Below are 22,313 nucleotides of genomic sequence, written 5' to 3'. Positions count from 1 at the left end.
CTGTGGATTTGAAGCAAAATCAGGGATACTGAGAAACCACGTGCCTCAATGACCTCAGCGAGCCTCGCCCTCATGTACACAAGGTGCCTCAATGACCTCAGCGAGCCTCACCCTCATGCACACATGGTGCCTCAATGACCTCAGCGAGCCTCACTCTCATGCACACATGGTGCCTCAATGACCTCAGCGAGCCTCGCCCTCATGTACACATGGTGCCTCAATGACCTCAGCGAGCCTCACCCTCATGCACACATGGTGCCTCAATGACCTCAGCGAGCCTCACTCTCATGTACACAAGGTGCCTCAATGACCTCCGTGACCTCAGCGAGCCTCGCCCTCATGTACACAAGGTGCCTCAATGACCTCAGCGAGCTTCGCCCTCATGCACACATGGTGCCTCAATGACCTCAGCGAGCCTCGCCCTCATGTACACAAGGTGCCTCAATGACCTCAGCGAGCCTCGCCCTCATGTACACAAGGTGCCTCAATGACCTCAGCGAGCCTCGCCCTCATGTACACAAGGTGCCTCAATGACCTCAGCGAGCCTCGCCCTCATGTACACAAGGTGCCTCAATGACCTCAGCGAGCCTCACTCTCATGCACACATGGTGCCTCAATGACCTCAGCGAGCCTCACCCTCATGCACACATGGTGCCTCAATGACCTCAGCGAGCCTCACCCTCATGTACACAAGGTGCCTCAATGACCTCCGTGACCTCAGCGAGCCTCGCCCTCATGTACACAAGGTGCCTCAATGACCTCAGCGAGCTTCGCCCTCATGCACACATGGTGCCTCAATGACCTCAGCGAGCCTCGCCCTCATGTACACAAGGTGCCTCAATGACCTCAGCGAGCCTCGCCCTCATGTACACAAGGTGCCTCAATGACCTCAGCGAGCCTCGCCCTCATGTACACAAGGTGCCTCAATGACCTCATCGAGCCTCACTCTCATGCACACATGGTGCCTCAATGACCTCAGCGAGCCTCACTCTCATGCACACATGGTGCCTCAATGACCTCAGCGAGCCTCGCCCTCATGTACACATGGTGCCTCAATGACCTCAGCGAGCCTCGCCCTCATGTACACAAGGTGCCTCAATGACCTCAGCGAGCTTCGCCCTCATGCACACATGGTGCCTCAATGACCTCAGCGAGCCTCGCCCTCATGTACACAAGGTGCCTCAATGACCTCAGCGAGCCTCGCCCTCATGTACACAAGGTGCCTCAATGACCTCAGCGAGCCTCGCCCTCATGTACACAAGGTGCCTCAATGACCTCATCGAGCCTCACTCTCATGCACACATGGTGCCTCAATGACCTCAGCGAGCCTCACTCTCATGCACACATGGTGCCTCAATGACCTCAGCGAGCCTCGCCCTCATGTACACATGGTGCCTCAATGACCTCAGCGAGCCTCACCCTCATGCACACATGGTGCCTCAATGACCTCAGCGAGCCTCGCCCTCATGTACACAAGGTGCCTCAATGACCTCCGTGACCTCAGCGAGCCTCGCCCTCATGTACACATGGTGCCTCAATGACCCCCGCGTTCATCACCACCCCCTTTTCTGAATCAATGACCCCCGCGAGCCTCGCCCTCATGTACACATGGTGCCTCAGACGCTAGTCTGTGACGGACCCCAGAGGAGACTTACGACTCTCGACATGTGTGCAACAACTCATGGTGTCTCAGAGAGCGCAGTTCATGGGCCTGTGGGACATTTGACTGCCATCAGTGAAACAGGCTGCAAGGATGCTGTGATACTTCAGGTCAAGACAGTGACTCTGAAACCACAGGATACACATTTCATGGGGTCTTGGGTAGGACCTTGGGTGCCTGCCTCTGTGAGTGCCCCAGTGCAGCTGTGGTGCGTGCAGACTCACATGAAGCTCACACCTGGGAGTGGGGATGAGTAGGGTTAGTGGCAATATTTCAACAACACTTCTTAAATCCTCAGAAGCTGAAGTCACACTGTGAGATGTCACATAGCTACCAAAAGGCCAGGGACAGCGACTAAAGCTGCGAAGGCGCTGTGGGTCACAGGGTGCCATTGGCTAGAACACATGCCTGATTCCGTGAATGTTCTTGATTGCGTAGCTGATCTCCCGCCGCAGATCCTTCTCATCGAACTCCATCTGCAGGAACAAGAAGATCAGTTACAGGAGAAGGATCTTCAGGGAGAAGGTGCTGGTCATGAATACTCATTCCAGGAGAGGTGAGGACTCAGAGGAGAAGAGATGAACATGGAGGAGAGGTGAGGACTCAGAGAGGAGAAGAGATGAACATGGAGGAGAGGTGAGGACTCAGAGGAGAAGAGATGAACATGGAGGAGAGGAGAGGACTCAGAGAGGAGAAGAGATGAACATGGAGGAGAGGAGAGGACTCAGAGAGGAGAAGAGATGAACATGGAGGAGAGGTGAGGACTCAGAGGAGAAGAGATGAACATGGAGGAGAGGAGAGGACTCAGAGGAGAAGAGATGAACATGGAGGAGAGGTGAGGACTCAGAGAGGAGAAGAGATGAACATGGAGGAGAGGTGAAGACTCAGAGGAGAAGAGATGAACATGGAGGAGAGGTGAAGACTCAGAGGAGAAGAGATGAACATGGAGGAGAGGAGAGGACTCAGAGGAGAAGAGATGAACATGGAGGAGAGGTGAGGACTCAGAGGAGAAGAGATGAACATGGAGGAGAGGAGAGGACTCAGAGAGGAGAAGAGATGAACATGGAGGAGAGGTGAAGACTCAGAGGAGAAGAGATGAACATGGAGGAGAGGTGAAGACTCAGAGGAGAAGAGATGAACATGGAGGAGAGGAGAGGACTCAGAGGAGAAGAGATGAACATGGAGGAGAGGTGAGGACTCAGAGGAGAAGAGATGAACATGGAGGAGAGGAGAGGACTCAGAGAGGAGAAGAGATGAACATGGAGGAGAGGTGAGGACTCAGAGAGGAGAAGAGATGAACATGGAGGAGAGGTGAGGACTCAGAGAGGAGAAGAGATGAACATGGAGGAGAGGTGAGGACTCAGAGAGGAGAAGAGATGAACATGGAGGAGAGGAGAGGACTCAGAGAGGAGAAGAGATGAACATGGAGGAGAGGTGAGGACTCAGAGGAGAAGAGATGAACATGGAGGAGAGGTGAGGACTCAGAGGAGAAGAGATGAACATGGAGGAGAGGTGAGGACTCAGAGGAGAAGAGATGAACATGGAGGAGAGGTGAGGACTCAGAGAGGAGAAGAGATGAACATGGAGGAGAGGAGAGGACTCAGAGAGGAGAAGAGATGAACATGGAGGAGAGGTGAGGACTCAGAGAGGAGAAGAGATGAACATGGAGGAGAGGAGAGGACTCAGAGAGGAGAAGAGATGAACATGGAGGAGAGGCGAGGACTCAGAGGAGAAGAGATGAACATGGAGGAGAGGTGAGGACTCAGAGAGGAGAAGAGATGAACATGGAGGAGAGGTGAGGACTCAGAGAGGAGAAGAGATGAACATGGAGGAGAGGAGAGGACTCAGAGAGGAGAAGAGATGAACATGGAGGAGAGGCGAGGACTCAGAGAGGAGAAGAGATGAACATGGAGGAGAGGTGAGGACTCAGAGAGGAGATGAGATGAACATGGAGGAGAGGCGAGGACTCAGAGAGGAGAAGAGATGAACATGGAGGAGAGGTGAGGACTCAGAGAGGAGATGAGATGAACATGGAGGAGAGGTGAAGACTCAGAGGAGAAGAGATGAACATGGAGGAGAGGCGAGGACTCAGAGAGGAGAAGAGATGAACATGGAGGAGAGGTGAGGACTCAGAGAGGAGAAGAGATGAACATGGAGGAGAGGTGAGGACTCAGAGAGGAGAAGAGATGAACATGGAGGAGAGGTGAGGACTCAGAGAGGAGAAGAGATGAACATGGAGGAGAGGTGAGGACTCAGAGAGGAGAAGAGATGAACATGGAGGAGAGGTGAGGACTCAGAGAGGAGAAGAGATGAACATGGAGGAGAGGTGAGGACTCAGAGAGGAGAAGAGATGAACATGGAGGAGAGGAGAGGACTCAGAGAGGAGAAGAGATGAACATGGAGGAGAGGTGAGGACTCAGAGGAGAAGAGATGAACATGGAGGAGAGGAGAGGACTCAGAGAGGAGAAGAGATGAACATGGAGGAGAGGTGAGGACTCAGAGAGGAGATGAGATGAACATGGAGGAGAGGTGAGGACTCAGAGAGGAGAAGAGATGAACATGGAGGAGAGGAGAGGACTCAGAGAGGAGAAGAGATGAACATGGAGGAGAGGTGAGGACTCAGAGAGGAGAAGAGATGAACATGGAGGAGAGGAGAGGACTCAGAGAGGAGAAGAGATGAACATGGAGGAGAGGTGAGGACTCAGAGGAGAAGAGATGAACATGGAGGAGAGGAGAGGACTCAGAGAGGAGAAGAGATGAACATGGAGGAGAGGTGAGGACTCAGAGAGGAGATGAGATGAACATGGAGGAGAGGTGAGGACTCAGAGGAGAAGAGATGAACATGGAGGAGAGGTGAAGACTCAGAGGAGAAGAGATGAACATGGAGGAGAGGTGAGGACTCAGAGGAGAAGAGATGAACATGGAGGAGAGGTGAGGACTCAGAGGAGAAGAGAGGAACATGGAGGAGAGGAGAGGACTCAGAGGAGAAGAGATGAACATGGAGGAGAGGTGAGGACTCAGAGAGGAGAAGAGATGAACATGGAGGAGAGGCGAGGACTCAGAGGAGAAGAGATGAACATGGAGGAGAGGTGAGGACTCAGAGAGGAGAAGAGATGAACATGGAGGAGAGGAGAGGACTCAGAGAGGAGAAGAGATGAACATGGAGGAGAGGAGAGGACTCAGAGGAGAAGAGATGAACATGGAGGAGAGGTGAGGACTCAGAGGAGAAGAGATGAACATGGAGGAGAGGAGAGGACTCAGAGAGGAGAAGAGATGAACATGGAGGAGAGGTGAGGACTCAGAGAGGAGATGAGATGAACATGGAGGAGAGGTGAGGACTCAGAGAGGAGAAGAGATGAACATGGAGGAGAGGAGAGGACTCAGAGAGGAGAAGAGATGAACATGGAGGAGAGGTGAGGACTCAGAGAGGAGAAGAGATGAACATGGAGGAGAGGAGAGGACTCAGAGGAGAAGAGATGAACATGGAGGAGAGGTGAGGACTCAGAGGAGAAGAGATGAACATGGAGGAGAGGAGAGGACTCAGAGAGGAGAAGAGATGAACATGGAGGAGAGGAGGATTAGATGGACACATGCTCCCAGAGGAAAGGGGAAGGAAGTAAAGGCAAGAGAAATGAAGAGGAGGGGAAGAGTTCAGGGTATGATTCAAGAAAGTATACAGTTTATGCCATGGCGCTCTACATGGCTGTCTCTAAAGTGAAGCGCTGTAAAGTTCGCCGAAGGCCTGAATCTGCGGGGATTTCTGATTTGCGTAAGGGACACAGCATTTCTCATGTTGAAGGGTGCTGTACCAGATCCTTGGGCAATAGAGAGAAGCACTGTCTTATGGTTTTCTCTTTTTTGCAGTTTAGTCTTTTGTGTCCATTCCAGAGATGTTTTAGCTGCTGGTGTAGCTGGTTGGCTGCTGTGGTTCACTTCGAGGAATGCAGGGGTGCTGTTGCCTGCCATTAAGTAGGCAATACTGTTGGTCTTACAGAGGTGGGCTCATAGGGGATGCCAGCGTTGAGTTGGAGTGATGCATAGAGGCAAACAGTTTCAGGCCTTCGATAGAATGTGTTTCAGGGTTCCAGTGAGATGCTGGGAGGTCAGGGATAGTGGAGGACAAGGTCTCCTTCCAGGTAGGAGCAGAGCTTGGACTCTTCTGAAGTTGGTTTCAGTGAGGAAAGGCTTCACCTTCTTTAGAACCATGCTGATGTTTGTGTTCCTAGTGATGATGTGCACTTTGAAGAAGTCTGTGTCCAGGATGAACCCATCTAATGTTGATGTGGTGTCTGCCGTGGGGTTGACTGTTCACATTCACTTCTGGAGAACCAGAGGGAAGAGAAGATGAGGGAAGGGAGAGAGAGAGAACTGACAGGAGGTACAAGGGATCAGAGAGAGAGAGGTGAAAGTGCAGGGATGATGAATCAATGCAGGATGATAGCATGGGTGAGGCAGACACATCCAACTAACCTTCACCAGTTCAAATGGAAAACGCTCATGGAAGATCCGATTGATCCGGGCACCACCAGACAATTCATACGTATCGATCTGATCTCCGGAGCCCTCTATTCGTTTCTCAAAGTCTACGGCGAACTGTTGGACCATCCTAAAGAGAATGACACAGACCACAGTCAGAGACAGCACTTATACACGGTGGAAGAAAAGGCAGACTGTGCATCACGAGAGAGGAAAAGGAGTCAGAGCAGCAGGAGAAAAGAAAATTAAAATAATTTGACATGAGGGACGAAGGAGTGTCTTTTAGGTACGAGGAAAGCATGTGTGTGTCAGAAGAGAGTGAGGGAGGGTTTGTGTGAAAACAGAGGATGGAAGGCGAATGTCAGGAGAGACTGCATGAAGTTTCATATATGTGTAGAGAGAAGGAACGGGATGAGAACCCAGAGCTACAGTACGTGTTGTGAACCAGAAGAAAGCATGAAGTGTGTGCCAGGACAGAGGGACGGAGTGTGTGTGAAGAAACAGGACGTGGATAGAGGGACGGGCTGAGTGCTCTTCAGAGAGAGGGCAAAAGGTGTGTCGCCGGAAAGAACTTGTTACTTATCTGTAACTGTTGTTCTCCAGTATTGGTATCTCTCATAGATTCGTCGACGTAGGAGTCCCACACTAACGCGTCGACGCTACACCAAGTATAATTCATGATCTCGACATCTTTTGCTGATAGACAAAATTACGGTGTACATAGCTTAGGTGTTTACAAACGGGTCCGAATATACAATCAGTATTGCATTATTCTATGTCTTACAGTCCTTTCTGTCTTTTGTGTTTCAATCTTGCTGGCCAATATTGAATGTAAAAACTTTTTTATGGTTTTAGTTGTGTGGAGTGGGATCCTTCTGGTCCACTCTTCGTTTTAAAAAAAAACTTTTTGTATTCTCAATAAATTGTAAGAATTCTTGACTTAATTTGTAATTTGTAATTATTTTCTCATGACCCTTTGGCTCACTTCATCTATCCACACCCAAGGGAACATCCTGTTTTACTGGAGTCCCACACTATACAGTAAGCAGTATGTATTGATATATTAGGCTGCAAAGGGAATGCAAGGTTCGGCTTAACAGCCTATCGATGTCCCTTTTAAAAAAGGACCAAAGTTGAACAATGACCAATCAGTCAACAACAGCCTTAGACTACTCCCAAAAAAGGAATCTTTCCTCAGATTTCCCAAGCACTTGTGGGATAGACCTCACTGGCCAAGAAGGAGAGCCTCTGAGGGAATGAGGGAAGGTCGCATGTGAATCTATGAAAGATACCAATACTGGAGAATGGGTGTTACAGGTAAGTAACAAGTTCCTTCTCCAGTTTTGGGGTATCTTTCAAAGATTCACATGCTTGAATCAGAATAGTTAGCAGTGCAACATATTAACAATAAAATAATATATTATTATGACAGCAGATGGTGGGTACAATATTATACATTTTATGGTAACAGGCTCACCTTATTGGAAAAGATGCCAAAGTATCGCCTGACCCACGGCTGTATCAGTGGTGTTCACCAAATCCAGAAAATAGAGCTGGGTAAAAGTGTGCTGACTCTTCCAGTGTGCAGTACTGTATATACCTTCGATGGGCACTCACGCAAACAAAACCACCATTGTCGAAACTGCTCTCGAAGAGTGTGCTTCTATCTTTTGTGTTAGAGCCTGTCTGCCTTAGAATGACAGAACTGAATGGCTGTGGAAATCCATCTTGCTTTGGACACTGGCCCACTTTTATTATTGTTGACATAGGCTATAAAAAGTTGACCAGTAGTACAAAAATACTTAGTGCGATATAAGTAAAATTTCAGACATCTCTTGACATCAAGAGTATGAAGACTTGTTTCGACTAGCGTTTGAGGATTGGGAAAGAAAGTCTTTAGAAGAACCGGTTGATTGAGATGAAACAAATCGGTAGAAAACTTGGGTATGAAACTGGGATTAGTCCAAAGAATTACCATGTTGTCCTTGAATTGTAGGAAAGATTCTTAATAGTGAATGCTTGGAGTTCGCTTACTCTTCTAGTGGAAGTGAGAGCCAGAAGCAGTTGCACTTTCCTAATAAGGAACTTCATTTCAGTCCTATGGATAGGCTCAAGAGAACATTTGATGAGTTGGGATAGTACGATATTAAGCTGCCATACAGGTGGCAATGGCTTTATTGGAGAATATGCTCTACAGAGTCCTTTAAGGCCTGGACCTGGAAATAGCAGCAAGATTCACCTTTACAGAGGAATTCGCTAGACTGGATTTGGCTGGAGATAGCAAATATGGCAACACTTGTTCGGGCTGAGAAGTCATAGGCTGAGCGTTAGATTTCTTGCATCAAAGACAACATCATTTCCATTTGAGATGTGTTTTGTTCGTGGACTCAGCTCTGGCCTTCACAAGAATATTCTTACAATCCTCTGCATTTATTAGCCTGGCTCCTGAGCACCATGAGCTCCAACACCTAGCTATTCCAGAGAAATCGGGACTGGATGAAGGACCTGCTTGTTGTTCATCGACAAGTCTACCTGGGGCTTGAGTTGAATGTGGTTCTCTTCCGACAACATGAGTAGCTCCGTAAACCAGTGCTGTCTGGTCCATTGTGGAACGATGCGTATTAACCAGCATCGCTCCTTTTTCATTATCCTGAGAAACCTGGGAATAAGTGCCATCGGGTGAAAAACCTAGGCTTAAAGTCCAGACCATTGCATCGAAAGGGCATTGCCACGACCCTGTATAAAAGTACCTGCTGGCGTAAAACCGGGATTTCTTGTTCTTTTTGGATGCAACAAGATCCAGTTTGGGCTTGCCAATCATTGAAATATGGCATCTAGGACCAGTTATTTGGTTCAGTTCCCTTTCGTGACAACTTGGGTCGTGCTGCTCAAAATATTTACTAAAGAGATCATTCATTCAATATTTTATTGTTGAATTAATAAAAATCCTTACAATAAGAAAGGTAAATTTAACCTATATTCACATAACAAATAACGTTAAAAGGATTAAAACTTAAAACTCTCTGGTCCCCCCACTAGCATCGTAGGGATTTGTAAAGTGAATGTGGTAGCACCAGCCTGGATGGGTGGGCCTCCGACAGTATATTGGATGATCGCTAACAGACCTGTAGCTGCTTTCTCATCTCGATCATAAATTTAAGTCCCCGACAAGTCAGAATTGGGGATGAACCTCCCAGCCAGGTAATAACGGCCTGCCGACATGTTCTTATGTTCAATTTGTTCAGTATGTCCCGTAAGAACTGTTTTCTAGATACCATGAGGGCTGGGCACACACAAAACAAATGAATTAGAGATTCATTTTGATATCCATTTTAGGCAATCATCTTGGGGTTTCCAGGAAGGTTTTAAATCCTTGGATTCGTGAAGGCCCATACGGAAGTCAATGAGGGTCTTTTTTAAATATTGGCTAAAATGGGTTGCCAAGTATGCCTGGGGTTGTTGAAGTGAATAGGAAGAAATAACTGTCTAGGCATGACGTTGATGCATCAATGTTTGTTTATCTTCCAGTAATTACTTCCTTTTGGCAATGGAATTAGTAATTTTGCAGAAACTGGCTTGATCAATTTTTCTGTTCCATGCTTCTAGCAGTTCGAGCTCCATAAGGCAAGTGTGCAAGTGAAGGGACCAGGGCTGGGTGGATTCACAATTGATTACTTGCCAACAGAGATTTTTTAAAGAGTCTAAGTCGGCAGCACGAAGTTTGTGGCAAAATTTTACGAATCTTGACTTGGACCGAAAGATTTGATTTTGGAGTCCAAATTCTAAACGCACCTGGGCTGGTGAGGAGCATTTGGGTAATTTAAATACATCTTTGTAAATTTTATTTTGCAAGTTGTTTAATAAACCGGCCTCCCCTCCAAGCCATGTAACCAGACTGTACGATAAAGTAGGTAAAATCTGAGCGGCCATTACTTTTAAAAGGTGGGTGTAGTTTGGGCCACCCAGTTTTTGCAAGAGTTGCCTGTATCCATAAATTAACGTCTGGGACTTGGCTTTTAGCACCGTAGAGTGTTCTTTTTTAGAGTTGTCCAAGGGTAACCCCCAGATACCGGTAATATGGTTGTTCCTCTATTGCAAGGTGGTTAGATGTCCAACTAAATTTGATAGGCTTACGCTCCATAAGACGTTCTACTTTTGTCTTTTCTCTATTCAATTCCAGGTGTTCTTCGTCTAGGTAGAATTGTAGAGCATTTATCAGCCTTTGCAGCCCAATTGGGGTTCTGCTGAGGAGGACAATGTCATCTGCAAACTGGATGATTGGCATTGAGGTGTTACCAAGTTTGGGTGCATGGCTTACAATTTGACCGAGGTTTTTTCCTAGGTCTGCAAGGCATAAATTAAATAAACATGGGGCCAGGACGCAGCCCTGCTTTAATCCGTCCGCAGTTGGAATTTTGGACGTTAGGCTTGAACCCTGACCTTGCTTAACCCTTGCCCAAGTGTCAGTGTAGAGGAGCATGACTGCGTTAAGAAGGGTTTTTGACAGCCCCCACTCCTTGAGTTTTTCCCAAAGTCTCCCCCTACTGACTCGATCAAAAGCAGCTCTAATGTCGATAAAGCAGCCATATAACCGATTGTTCTTCATTTTGGCTCTTTCCATCAGGAGGGCTAGGACTGTAAGGTTTGTTATAGTCCCCATCCCTTTTCTGAAGCCTGTTTGATAGCTGGGGATTAGTTTGTTATTATCCACCCATTCCTGAATCTCCTCCAAAATGCAAGAGGCGTATAATTTGGCTTCCACATCTATTAGAGATATCAGCCGATAGTTCCGTGGTGATCTCCTGTCTCCCTTTTTAAAAATCGGGTGGATGATGTTTCCTTTCCACGATGGGGGCTGCCGCTTACAGGCAAAGACTTGGTTAAACAGGGCGAAGAGGTGGTGTGCCCAGAAATCCTCATTGTATTTGAATACTGCGTTGGGGAGGCCATTGGGTCCCGGTGCCCCTTCAGTTTTAAGATTGTTAATGAGCCTTTTGACTCTGTCGCTGGAGAATAATTCCGGCTGTATCGTAAGATTATTGATCCTACCTATGTCAGTGAGGCATGTTAACTTGTCTGACGCTCCTTTCAAGTAACTTGATTTCGTGATTGAGTTAGAACGATGATGTTTTTCGGGAGGAAAAGATTCCCTTTTTAAGTAGAGATTTTTTACATGGGCTTCCCAGCTTTGTTTGCTAATGCCGGGGTCCTGACACGTTGCATCAGCGTTATTTAATTTATTAATGATGCCCCAAAAGTCCCTCGTGTTTCGCTTTTTACTAGCTGCTATCAATTTTACCCACGTCTCTTCCTTGTGTTTGGTCTTTGCTTTCCACACCATTTTACGATAATTTGTTCTCATACTCCTAACGAGAAGGTGGTTTGACATGGAGCCCTGGTTGTTGTTCCTTATTGCCTTCCGTTGCTCCCGGGCAATATTTCTCTTTTCCGGTCTTAATTTGTTGTTAAACCACGATTCCCGCAGGACTAACGGGCCATGATGCGGAGCGAGGGTAACCAAATGTTTAAGGGACAAATTCTCTAGCAGATGTTCCCAAGTTGAAACCTGATCTTCATTTTGCTCATGTTCATATTTTGAAAATAAGTTACTTGCAGTTTCGTAGATGGCTTTCGTTCCGCTGCCCCTCCATCGCAATCTTCGTAGATTGAACTTCTCTGGCTGATGAGAGAGGAGAGTTAGCTGTGTAGACTCCAACACCCCTATATTGATCCATCTAATTTGGGGAAAGTGATCACTTTCGGTTCGTGTTGCTATTTCATAGCCCTCCACTGAATCAAGCAAGTTGTTACTTATTAAAGTGAAGTCAATGGTTGACGATGCCTTACCACTCCTGTACGTGGGTACTGATGAAGATGTACCTGATCTTGCGGGTTTTAGAATTGTTAATCCCAGCATTGTGAGTTGTCTTGGGGTGAATAGATTAATCTCTACCCGGGATTTTTGCCTTGGGATACAAGTATACGAATCTTCATGATTTAGGTTGAGATTAAAGTCGCCTGATAATATCAGCAGACATTGAGTGTTTGATTTCTGAAGTGTTTTTATGAGTTTGATAAGAGTGGCCAATTTCTCTTTTTTTTGGTACGATCGGGGTGGATGTAAATATTTATTAATAGCAGTTGGAACACGGGTTTTATGGAGATCTTTGTTACCTGAACCCAGCTTAGTCCCACGTCCTGATTTTCCATCTCCCAATTAAATTTCTGCGAGATGTATGTGGATAGCCCTCCACTAGGGTGCCCGAACTTGGACGTTCTCTCGGCAAGGATATGGTGTTCAGTAAAGCCGGGAATGGCGGGGGATACCAGGTTCCAGGTCTCTTGTAGTAAAAGGATGTCATATTTTTGAAAGAACAGTTGTGTCTCACTGTCTTGGTCCATACTACTAAATCCATGGATGTTCCAACTGCAAATGCCTATTTTAGCCATTTTGAACCTATCCTTGGTTGCATGTTTGAACCGTTTGTATTGGGATGGTTGATCGTTTTTTTTAGGAATACTTTAGGTTAAGGGTTAACGGGATCCATGACCAATCCTGGGTAGGTGACCCAGCTATGCGAGGTTGCGGTAAAAGTGTGTTTACTAAAGAGTTGTGCTCCTGGGAGATGTTCTGCCTTTATGGTCAATTGATGAGGTAGTGCCCATTGCCGGACAGTATGAGCTTCTTGAGGTAGAATATTGGATCTTGTACTTCCCTGTTTGTTGAGATAATAAGAACAGACAACACAACGAGTATGCATTAACACTGAGGACCCTTGAATCTTCAGCAAGAAAGCTTCAAGAGACAGTGAGATTGTTCTGAGCTCAAGGAACTTGAAATGCATTTTGGAACTGCTATGGAGTCTACTTGCCCTGAATTTGTGGCTCTTGCAAGTGAGCTCTCCAACCTTGTAGAGAAGCGTCTGTCGTAATGACATATTCCAAAAGGGGGGGAAGGAATGTTAATCCTGCAGAGAGATTGCTGGAGTTTGTCCACTAGGGAGGAGCTGCTTTCAGGTCAGGTGTGATCTGGATGATGTCATCAAATTGAAATAGATTTGATCAGGCGAACTGAAGCCCAGCGAGCCAGAATGAAGAGTTTATGTTTGCTGTCTGTGGACAAGAATGCTTTGACGAGCAAAGTGTCTAAAGTTGCTCCGAGATAGGTTATTCTCATTGAAGGCAAAAAGAGAGACTTCTGAAAGTTGACTGCGAGTCCCAGGGTTTGAAAACGGTGAAGAAACGTGGAGGTTCTCTTTGACGCCAGCTGAATACATAGAGCCTTTATCAACCAGTCGTCGAGGTAGGGGAAAACTTAAAGGCCTTCTTGCCGCAGGTGAGCCACCACTGGGGTGAGACATTTCGTAAATATCCGTGGAGCAGATCGGAGCTCAAAGGGGATGCATCTTGAACTGGTAATGAGTACCGACTATTGTGAATCTGAGGAATTTGCGATGCCTGGGATGGATGGGAAAGTAAAAGACAAACAAATGATGGACGGAATGCAGAGGAAATCAAACATCCACCCCCAGTCAGTAGATCTGGGTTAAATACATTGTTCTTTTGCTCACCATGCCACCCCACTTTAGACCCAGCCATATGCAAATCAGTCTTGACCCTCTGCCTCATGGGAACAGTCCAGACCGAACTGCCAAGGCATATCAAGGATCTTAGTCTGAACCTCTGGTCGGAATGATGTGGCCTTTAGGTAACTCTAGCATTGAAGCAGATCCCGCTAACTGCCGGAAGCCTATGGATGGAATAACCATTGCACAGTCAATTTCAGATGCTGCCTTTTTGCTTTCCTGTAAAATGTGAGTGCCTTCTGGTTTTTTGTCTTTCGGTAAGAAGCTGAAATATGTGGCAATGTCTGACCACATTTGGCGATCATGTCGCCCGAGAAAGGCCAGAGTTTGCGGCTCAGATAGTTGGCCATGACATTACTGAAAATTGGTTCCCAATATTATCGAATCGCCTGCCCTCCTTGTCAAGCGGAGAAGTGATTGGAGTAGAAGGATTCTTAGACCTGTGCTGTACAGCTTGAACAATGTCCAAATCAGGTCCTGATTGACCAATCAAACAGGTAGGCGAGTCCTCTGGCGCTTTATATTTTTGATCTATCCTAGGAAGAACGGCAGTGACGGTCGCTTGCATCTTTAAGCCTTCCTCCCAGATATAATCCACAATTGGTATTGCTCTGTTTTTCTGGAGTGCTCTTAGAAATCGTACAGAAAACAGCCCGATTGTTTAACAGTAATGGAAAGCTGGAAACGCTTGTCCGCTCTCTCCGTTAGCGGGTGAAAACCCCCAATATCTTCCAGTGAAGAATCCACTGGTTGTGGAGCTGGAGGAGAAGGTGGAGGAATGAGGTAGTCATCCCATTCATTGGTAATGGTTTGATTGTCTGGTATTTCGCCTACTTCTCTATCTGCATCATGGTCACATCACAATCGTCTGTTGTAGCTGGATCTTCCCAAAGAGACATGGTGATGCGGGATTGTGACATCATTCTTGGTGTAGGTGGAGGAGGGATATGGTCCAGTGATTTAGGTGCAGGCGTAGGTACGACTACAGGTGGTTATTGCGCTTGAGCTGGTGTTGGAAATCACTTGTAATAGTCCTGAATCATGCTTTGGAGGTCTTGCACCAGAGCTGCTGGCACCTAGACCGTGCCTGGTGCATGAGCTGATAATAATCCTCTTCCGAGGGGCTGTGGGCTGAACCAAATATTTCTTGGTCATCGTCCTCTGACTCCTGAAGATCCAACAAGTAGCTGGGTGGAAGTGGTGACACCTTACCAGGAGATCTGTATTCAGGCCAAAGGCTTTCTGGAGATGATAAAATGCTCGCTGACACTAGCACCAATGGTGCAGGCAAAAGTAACGCTGATGGTTTCTTTTGTTTGTTCTTCGCCGACGAGAAGGAAGACTATTTCGATCTACGAGGTTATCATTGACAGTGGTACTGACACCAATGCAGTGGTCGACGGCATTGGCATAGTCTTCGATAACATCACGGTCGACGGAGTGGTCGTCATCAATGAAGTAGTCTTCATCGAGACAAAGACAGTCGTCAACAGGATGTACGTTGACAGAGAAAGTGTTGATGGACAGCTCGTTGTCACCGAAGGTTTGCTTTTAGGTGCTGTCAACGATAGTTTCAAAGACGTTGATTCTGTCGACGACCTTTTTCGGTGAACTTGGTCTTTTTTTAAACCGGATCAGAGGAAGATCTAGGTTTCAATGGAAGGGCTGTAGGAGTAGAAGGCTCAGATTAAGAGTCTGAGGAAGCCTTTTCTCAGATTTTCTCATGGGAGAAGCATTGAGTAGATCCATGGTGGGTCTTTTTAAAAGCTTTCTTACTTTTCTGAGAGGATTCATGAGACCTATACCTCTTTTTGGAAGTCTGTGGGGAGATTGAGCACTCACTAATTTCCTCCTAAGAAATTACGGCAATCTTAGTTTTAAGTTTTTGTAACCATAATAGAAGTCTTCCCTCATGGTCCTTGAGGGTTTTGGTAGAAAAAGTTCTGCACATTTTGAAATGTATCACCTTGGTGGAAGGATAAAGGCAATAAATTTGGTCCTTATGAGGATCTTCAGCATGAAGCCTTTTCCTAGCACAGGTGGATATGGTCTGAAAAGTCTTTTCTTGACCAGTTCTGACATAATGGATAGAGAAAAGATCATTTGAAAGTCACCAAGTCTGAAGAACCGAGCAGGGCTCAGGGAGACTTCCTCAAACACGACGTGCGGTGAAAAGCTGAGGGAAGATGCCTCTGTTGGGAGCGTTCTAAAGGCTGCTGTTGCCCGATTGGTCATTGTTCAACTTTAGTCCTTTTTTAAAAAGACATAGGCTATTAAGCTGAACATTGCATTCTCTTTACAGCCTTTTATATTAATACATACTGCTTACTACATACCGTGGGACTCCCACTTCGACGACGGGGAATGATTCAAACATGTGAAAAGATACCCCAATACTGGAGAATGAAGGGAGTAAGGAAATGAGTGAGAGAATTGGTTTGGTACCTTATAAAAGAAAAAGAAGTGTGCACCAAATACACAGAACATGTATCAGACATATGGAGCATGCAGCTAGAATGCATGGAAATTGTACCCAGAAGACAGACCGAGAGATAAATTGTACATTGGAAGAAAGGATACACAGCATGTAACAGTAGCTGTTGAAACAGGACATAGAATGTCAGTCTTCAAAGGGTTTACAACAAGGGGTGGTGATGGACAGAGTCTCTGAATTGAGCAGAGTACTCTCACCCAGTCAAGAGATCAGGGCTAGATCCAACACCGTTTTTTAGCTCATTGCACCATCCCAGTTTCAGAACCTGGCTGTATGCAAATTAGTCTGTCCCTGGCCCAGTGCATCATGGGAACAGGGCAGACCAGACTACAAAAGCCAATTCTTACAAGCTTCCGGGGACCGGTTTCTGCCATTTCAGGCGTCTTCGGCCCGGCTTGCTTGAATCCTGATGGTGCAATGAGCAAGGGACTCACATCTGAGTATACCCTTCCACGCTGAGGGTGGACAAAATTATTTACAACAAGGGGTGGTGATGGACAGAGTCTCTGAATTGAGCAGAGTACTCCTTTTCTGTATCGTTTTTGGCCACTATAGGTGTGGCAGGGTATACTCAGACATGAGTCCCTTTCTCACTGCTCCATCAGGATTCAAGCAAGCCGGGCCGAAGAGGCTGAAATGCCAGAAACCGGTCCCCGGTAGCTTGTCTCCTTTCTGGTGAAGAATTGGCTTGGTAGTTTGGTCTGCCCTGTTCCCATGATGCACTGGGCCAGGGACAGACTAATTTGCATATAGCCAGGTTCTGAGCTGGGATGGGGCAGTGAGATAAATAACGGTGATGGATCAAGCCCTGATCTTTGGACTGGGTAAGAGTGGTCTGCTTAATTCAGACACTCTGTTCATCACCACCCCCTTTTCTGTATCGTTTTTGGCCACTATAGGTGTGGCAGGGTATACTCAGACATGAGGCCCTTTCTCACTGCTCCATCAGGATTCAAGCAAGCCGGGCCGAAGAGGCTGAAATGCCAGAAACCGGTCCCCGGTAGCTTGTCTCCTTTCTGGTGAAGAATTGGCTTGGTAGTTTGGTCTGCCCTGTTCCCATGATGCACTGGGCCAGGGACAGACTAATTTGCATATAGCCAGGTTCTGAGCTGGGATGGGGCAGTGAGATAAATAACGGTGATGGATCAAGCCCTGATCTTTGGACTGGGTAAGAGTGGTCTGCTTAATTCAGACACTCTGTTCATCACCACCCCCTTTTCTGTATCGTTTTTGGCCACTATAGGTGTGGCAGGGTATACTCAGACATGAGTCCCTTTCTCACTGCTCCATCAGGATTCAAGCAAGCCGGGCCGAAGAGGCTGAAATGCCAGAAACCGGTCCCCGGTAGCTTGTCTCCTTTCTGGTGAAGAATTGGCTTGGTAGTTTGGGCTGCCCTGTTCCCATGATGCACTGGGCCAGGGACAGACTAATTTGCATATAGCCAGGTTCTGAGCTGGGATGGGGCAGTGAGATAAATAACGGTGATGGATCAAGCCCTGATCTTTGGACTGGGTAAGAGTGGTCTGCTTAATTCAGACACTCTGTTCATCACCACCCCCTTTTCTGTATCGTTTTTGGCCACTATAGGTGTGGCAGGGTATACTCAGACATGAGTCCCTTTCTCACTGCTCCATCAGGATTCAAGCAAGCCGGGCCGAAGAGGCTGAAATGCCAGAAACCGGTCCCCGGTAGCTTGTCTCCTTTCTGGTGAAGAATTGGCTTGGTAGTTTGGTCTGCCCTGTTCCCATGATGCACTGGGCCAGGGACAGACTAATTTGCATATAGCCAGGTTCTGAGCTGGGATGGGGCAGTGAGATAAATAACAGTGATGGATCAAGCCCTGATCTTTGGACTGGGTAAGAGTGGTCTGCTTAATTCAGACACTCTGTTCATCACCACCCCCTTTTCTGTATCGTTTTTGGCCACTATAGGTGTGGCAGGGTATACTCAGACATGAGTCCCTTTCTCACTGCTCCATCAGGATTCAAGCAAGCCGGGCCGAAGAGGCTGAAATGCCAGAAACCGGTCCCCGGTAGCTTGTCTCCTTTCTGGTGAAGAATTGGCTTGGTAGTTTGGTCTGCCCTGTTCCCATGATGCACTGGGCCAGGGACAGACTAATTTGCATATAGCCAGGTTCTGAGCTGGGATGGTGCAGTGAGATAAATAACGGTGATGGATCAAGCCCTGATCTTTGGACTGGGTAAGAGTGGTCTGCTTAATTCAGACACTCTGTTCATCACCACCCCCTTTTCTGTATAGTCTTCAAAGGGGGCACAAAAAAATATCTTCTAGTCAGACAAAGCATGAGTGTGCACCAGGAGGGAGACTCGCTCCATGTCCAAGTGAGGAGGAACATGGTAACCTCATACTCAAAAGCAAATGGGAATTAAAATGTTCTAACCAGTTGCCCAGTCCATCAAAGGAAAAGGGGTGCTTTTCTCTTTGAAGAGTGTTTCCTCAAAGAGAAAATTATATGGTGTGTAAATGGTGTCTTACAACACAGTAGAATGTGGAAGAGTTATCATGACATAGTTGGAATGTACCCTTTTTGCATGTCTAGTTATGGTTATTTTTATGCGTTGGAAGGAGAATAGTTGTTGGAAAAATTGGTGATTTTACTGCACAATTTGTAAGCATATATAATATCTAAAAAATACAGGTCACTGAAAATCCTATATCAAGGATTGACTATCATCTCCCCAGATATCTTGTGGAAAACTGGGGACTAAGTAGGCTTTTACAAAACCATACAGATGTTTTCAGCAAAATGAAGTGGAAGGCATCAAGTTGCCTTTGTCTGAAACTGGAACACAGAGGGAGGATAATGTTACTTACCCAGAAAGTATCTGTTCTTGGCATGCAGAGCAGTAGATTCACATGCTTTCCACACACCTGCCTTTTAGTGTTGGGTCCGGATGTTTACAAGTTGTTTTTCTTCAAAGAAGTCTTTCCAGTCACAAGGTAAGGTGACTCCTCCTTTCGGTGATAGTGCGCATGGGCATCAACTCCATTGTTAGACTGTTTTCCCGCAAGAGGGTAATCCGTTTGAGGCATGCATGCTGTAGATACACATGCTTTGCATAGACTATAAAGCAGTATGCTCCCCAATCGGTGGCTAAGCTGTAGGTGTTGTAGTTGTCTGAAATAGTGTCTAAAGTACTGCTTGGCCTAAATTAGCCAGTTGTCGTGCTAATACGTCCACAGAATAGTGTTTTGTAAATGTGTGTGTTGTAGACCATGCAGCTGCTTTACAGATGTCAGCTAGATGAATGTTGCCTAAGATGGCCATAGTAGCCCCTATTTTGTGTGAAGAATGCACTCTGGGGGTATGGATAAAGTTCTCTTTGCTTTTGAATAGCATGTTTCAATGCATTTAACAATCTATCTTGAAATGCCGGATTTAGAGATGGGATTGCCTTTGTGAGGTGGAGCAAATGCAACAAAGAATTGTTCTGCAAAAATACTCGGTCCTTCCTATGTAGTACAATAAGGCTTTTCTAACGTCGAGCATGTGGAGTGCTCGTTCTGCTACTGAATCAGATTGAGGAAAGAACACAGTTAACTCAACTGATTGGTTAATATGAAAAGCAGTAACCACTTTGAAAAGAAAGTTTGGATTGGTTAGAAGAACAACTATCTTTGTGGAGTTGAAAGAATGGTTCTTCTAAGGTCAATTCCTGTAGCTCACCAACTCTCCTCAGTGATGTAATGACAATGAGGAAAGCAACTTTCCATGAAAGAAACTGTAGAGGGCAATTATGTAAGGGTTCAAAAGGTGGACCCATAAGTCTTGTAAGGACAATGTTAAGATTCCACACTGGTGCGGGTGAAACTCTTGGTGGTAATGATTTTTTCAAGCCTTCCATGAAAGCTTTGATAACAAGGATTTTGAATAGAGATGAATGTCTGTTTTGCAGATATGCAGCTACCTCTGAAAGGTGTAAAGGAACAGATGTGTAAGCTGGGCCAGTTTGCTGCAAGTGCAACAGGGAACAGATAATGTTTTGTACAGCAGCGTCTAGAGGTTTGCTCTTGTTATTACAATAGACAACAATTCTTTTCCACTTTGCTGCATGGCAAGCTCTGTTAGTAGGCTTTCTTGCATCTTTCAAAATAGTCATACATTGTGGTGGTAGATTTAAATAACCAAACTCTATGACTTCAGGAGCCAAATCGCTAGGTTGAGTTCCTTGGGATTTGGATGTCTGATTTCTCCATGACTCTTAGTGAGGAGACAGGAAGTGAAATGTACTTTTTGATGTGTAACCGCTGACCGTTCTAACCGGATGGTGTACCAAGGTTGACTAGCCCATGTGGGGACCACTAGGAAAAGGGGGAGGGATGTTTGCCTGAGCTTCTGAACCATTGATGAAAGTGGTGGGAGAGGTGGAAAAGTGTAGGCAAACATCCCTGACCATTTCATCCATAGGGCATTGCCTTTGGATAGAGGGTGTGGGAACCTGGATGTGAATTTTGGACATTTTGCATTGTGTACTGTGTCAAACAGGTCTATTTGTGGAAATTCCCATTGTTGAAAGTACTGATGGAGAACTTGTGGATTAAGTTCCCACTCATGAATTTGCTGCCTCTTTCTGCTGAGGAGGTCGTCAATCTGATTGTTTACTCCTGGAAGGTGTTCTGCCAGGAAATAGATCCTGTGATGTATTGTCCAGTTCCAAATGTTTTGAGAGATGCGTGACAGTTGGTGAGAGTATGTCCCTCCCTGTTTTTGTACATTGCTGTCATGTTGTCTGTGTGCACTAGACAGCTTTGCCTATGAGGTGAGTTTGAAAAGCTTTGAGTGCTAGGAACACCGGCAGAAGTTCTAGGTAGTTGATGTGGAGACTTTTGTGATTTTCACCCCACAGACCCTGGATTGTGTAATCTTGCAGATGGGCACCCCAACTGGTGAGGGATGGGTCTGCTGTTAGCAAGATCTGTGGTATAGGGTCTATGAAGGGCTGTCATTTTGATACATTTTGTGGGTTCCACCGCTTCAGAGGGCGGTGGGTGCGGCCGTCTAAACACTAGGTCGGTTAATTGACTCTACGACTGATTCCACTAACGTGCCAAGTACTCTTGTAGGGGACGCATGTAAAGCTGTGCATGGGGTACGATTGTGATGCAAGATGTCATCATGCCAAGCAGCTGCATGAAAACTCTGGCTGGTAATGTCTGGTTGGGTTGAAACAGTAGTATCATAGCCTGAATGTTGTGAATTCTGGCTAGATTGGGAGAGGCTAGTGTCGATAGTGACCCCTAGATAAGACTGCATCTCCGAAGGACACAGGTGAGTTTCTGTGCATTGACTGTGAAGCCCAATTGATGAAATAGGTTTATTGTAGTCTGAGTGTGTTGCAGACAACTTTAATAAGTGCTAGGCTTTTATGAGCCAGTTGTTTAGGTAGGGGAAGATGTGAATAAGTTGTCTTCTGAGATGAGCTACTACTACTGCCAGACATTTGGTAAATACTCTGGGAGCAGATGTGACACCGAACAGAAGTACTTTGAACTGGTAATGTTTGCCTGCTATCAGAAATCTGAGGTATTCGTGATGAGCTGGATGAATTGCAATGTGAAAATATGTGTCTTAAGTCGAGAGTAGACATAAAGTCACTGTACTGTAAAAGTGGAAGTACCTGTTCAAGGGTCACCATGTGTAAGTGCTCTGACAGCATGTACTGGTTCAACTCTCTGAGATGCAGAATAGGTCTTAAGGAGACGTCCTTTTGGGGAATCTGAGCGTAGAGAGAGTAAACCCCTGAACCTTGGTACTGAAGTGGAACTGGTTCTGTGGCTCCTTTTAGTAAGAGAGATTGCACTTTTAGTTTGAGCAACAGCAAGTGGTCATGTGACAATTTGTGAGAGCGAGGTGTAATATTTGGAGGATTAGTGGCAAGCTCCAGGAAATAACCATGTTGGATAATTCCAAAAACCCATTTGTCAGCTACCAATTGCCAAATGGGGGTAAATTGTTGAAGTCTTCCCCCGACAGGTGTGGAATATTCAGAGGGAAGCGTGGGGAAATCACTGTTTATTAGGGGAAGGGGAGTTACAGGGTGTGGGGCCCCTACCTCTGCCCTAGAGTTGTTTCCTC

At 46.3% G+C, this 22,313-nt stretch overlaps 1 protein-coding gene across 10 annotated transcripts in view; it reads right to left on the bottom strand.

Moving 5' to 3' along the window:
* Positions 1 to 22,313, bottom strand: part of DNM1 (dynamin 1) — a 742,836-nt gene that overhangs the window by 350,684 nt on the left and 369,839 nt on the right. For all 10 annotated transcript variants that reach the window (XM_078646632.1, XM_078646628.1, XM_078646630.1 and 7 more), the window contains exons 8-9: positions 6,131 to 6,266; positions 2,069 to 2,136 (exon numbers count right to left, since the gene is read on the bottom strand). In XM_078646632.1, coding sequence (XP_078502758.1) covers positions 2,069 to 2,136; positions 6,131 to 6,266 — 204 coding nt within the window. The remainder of the gene's footprint in view (positions 1 to 2,068; positions 2,137 to 6,130; positions 6,267 to 22,313) is intronic.

The sequence above is a fragment of the Lissotriton helveticus genome, chromosome 5_2 (genome assembly GCF_964261635.1).
Source record: "Lissotriton helveticus chromosome 5_2, aLisHel1.1, whole genome shotgun sequence".
Taxonomy (NCBI): Eukaryota; Metazoa; Chordata; class Amphibia; order Caudata; family Salamandridae; genus Lissotriton; species Lissotriton helveticus.
The sequence above is the reverse complement of the archived record's forward strand: the minus strand, read 5'-3'. Positions and strand labels throughout refer to the sequence as shown.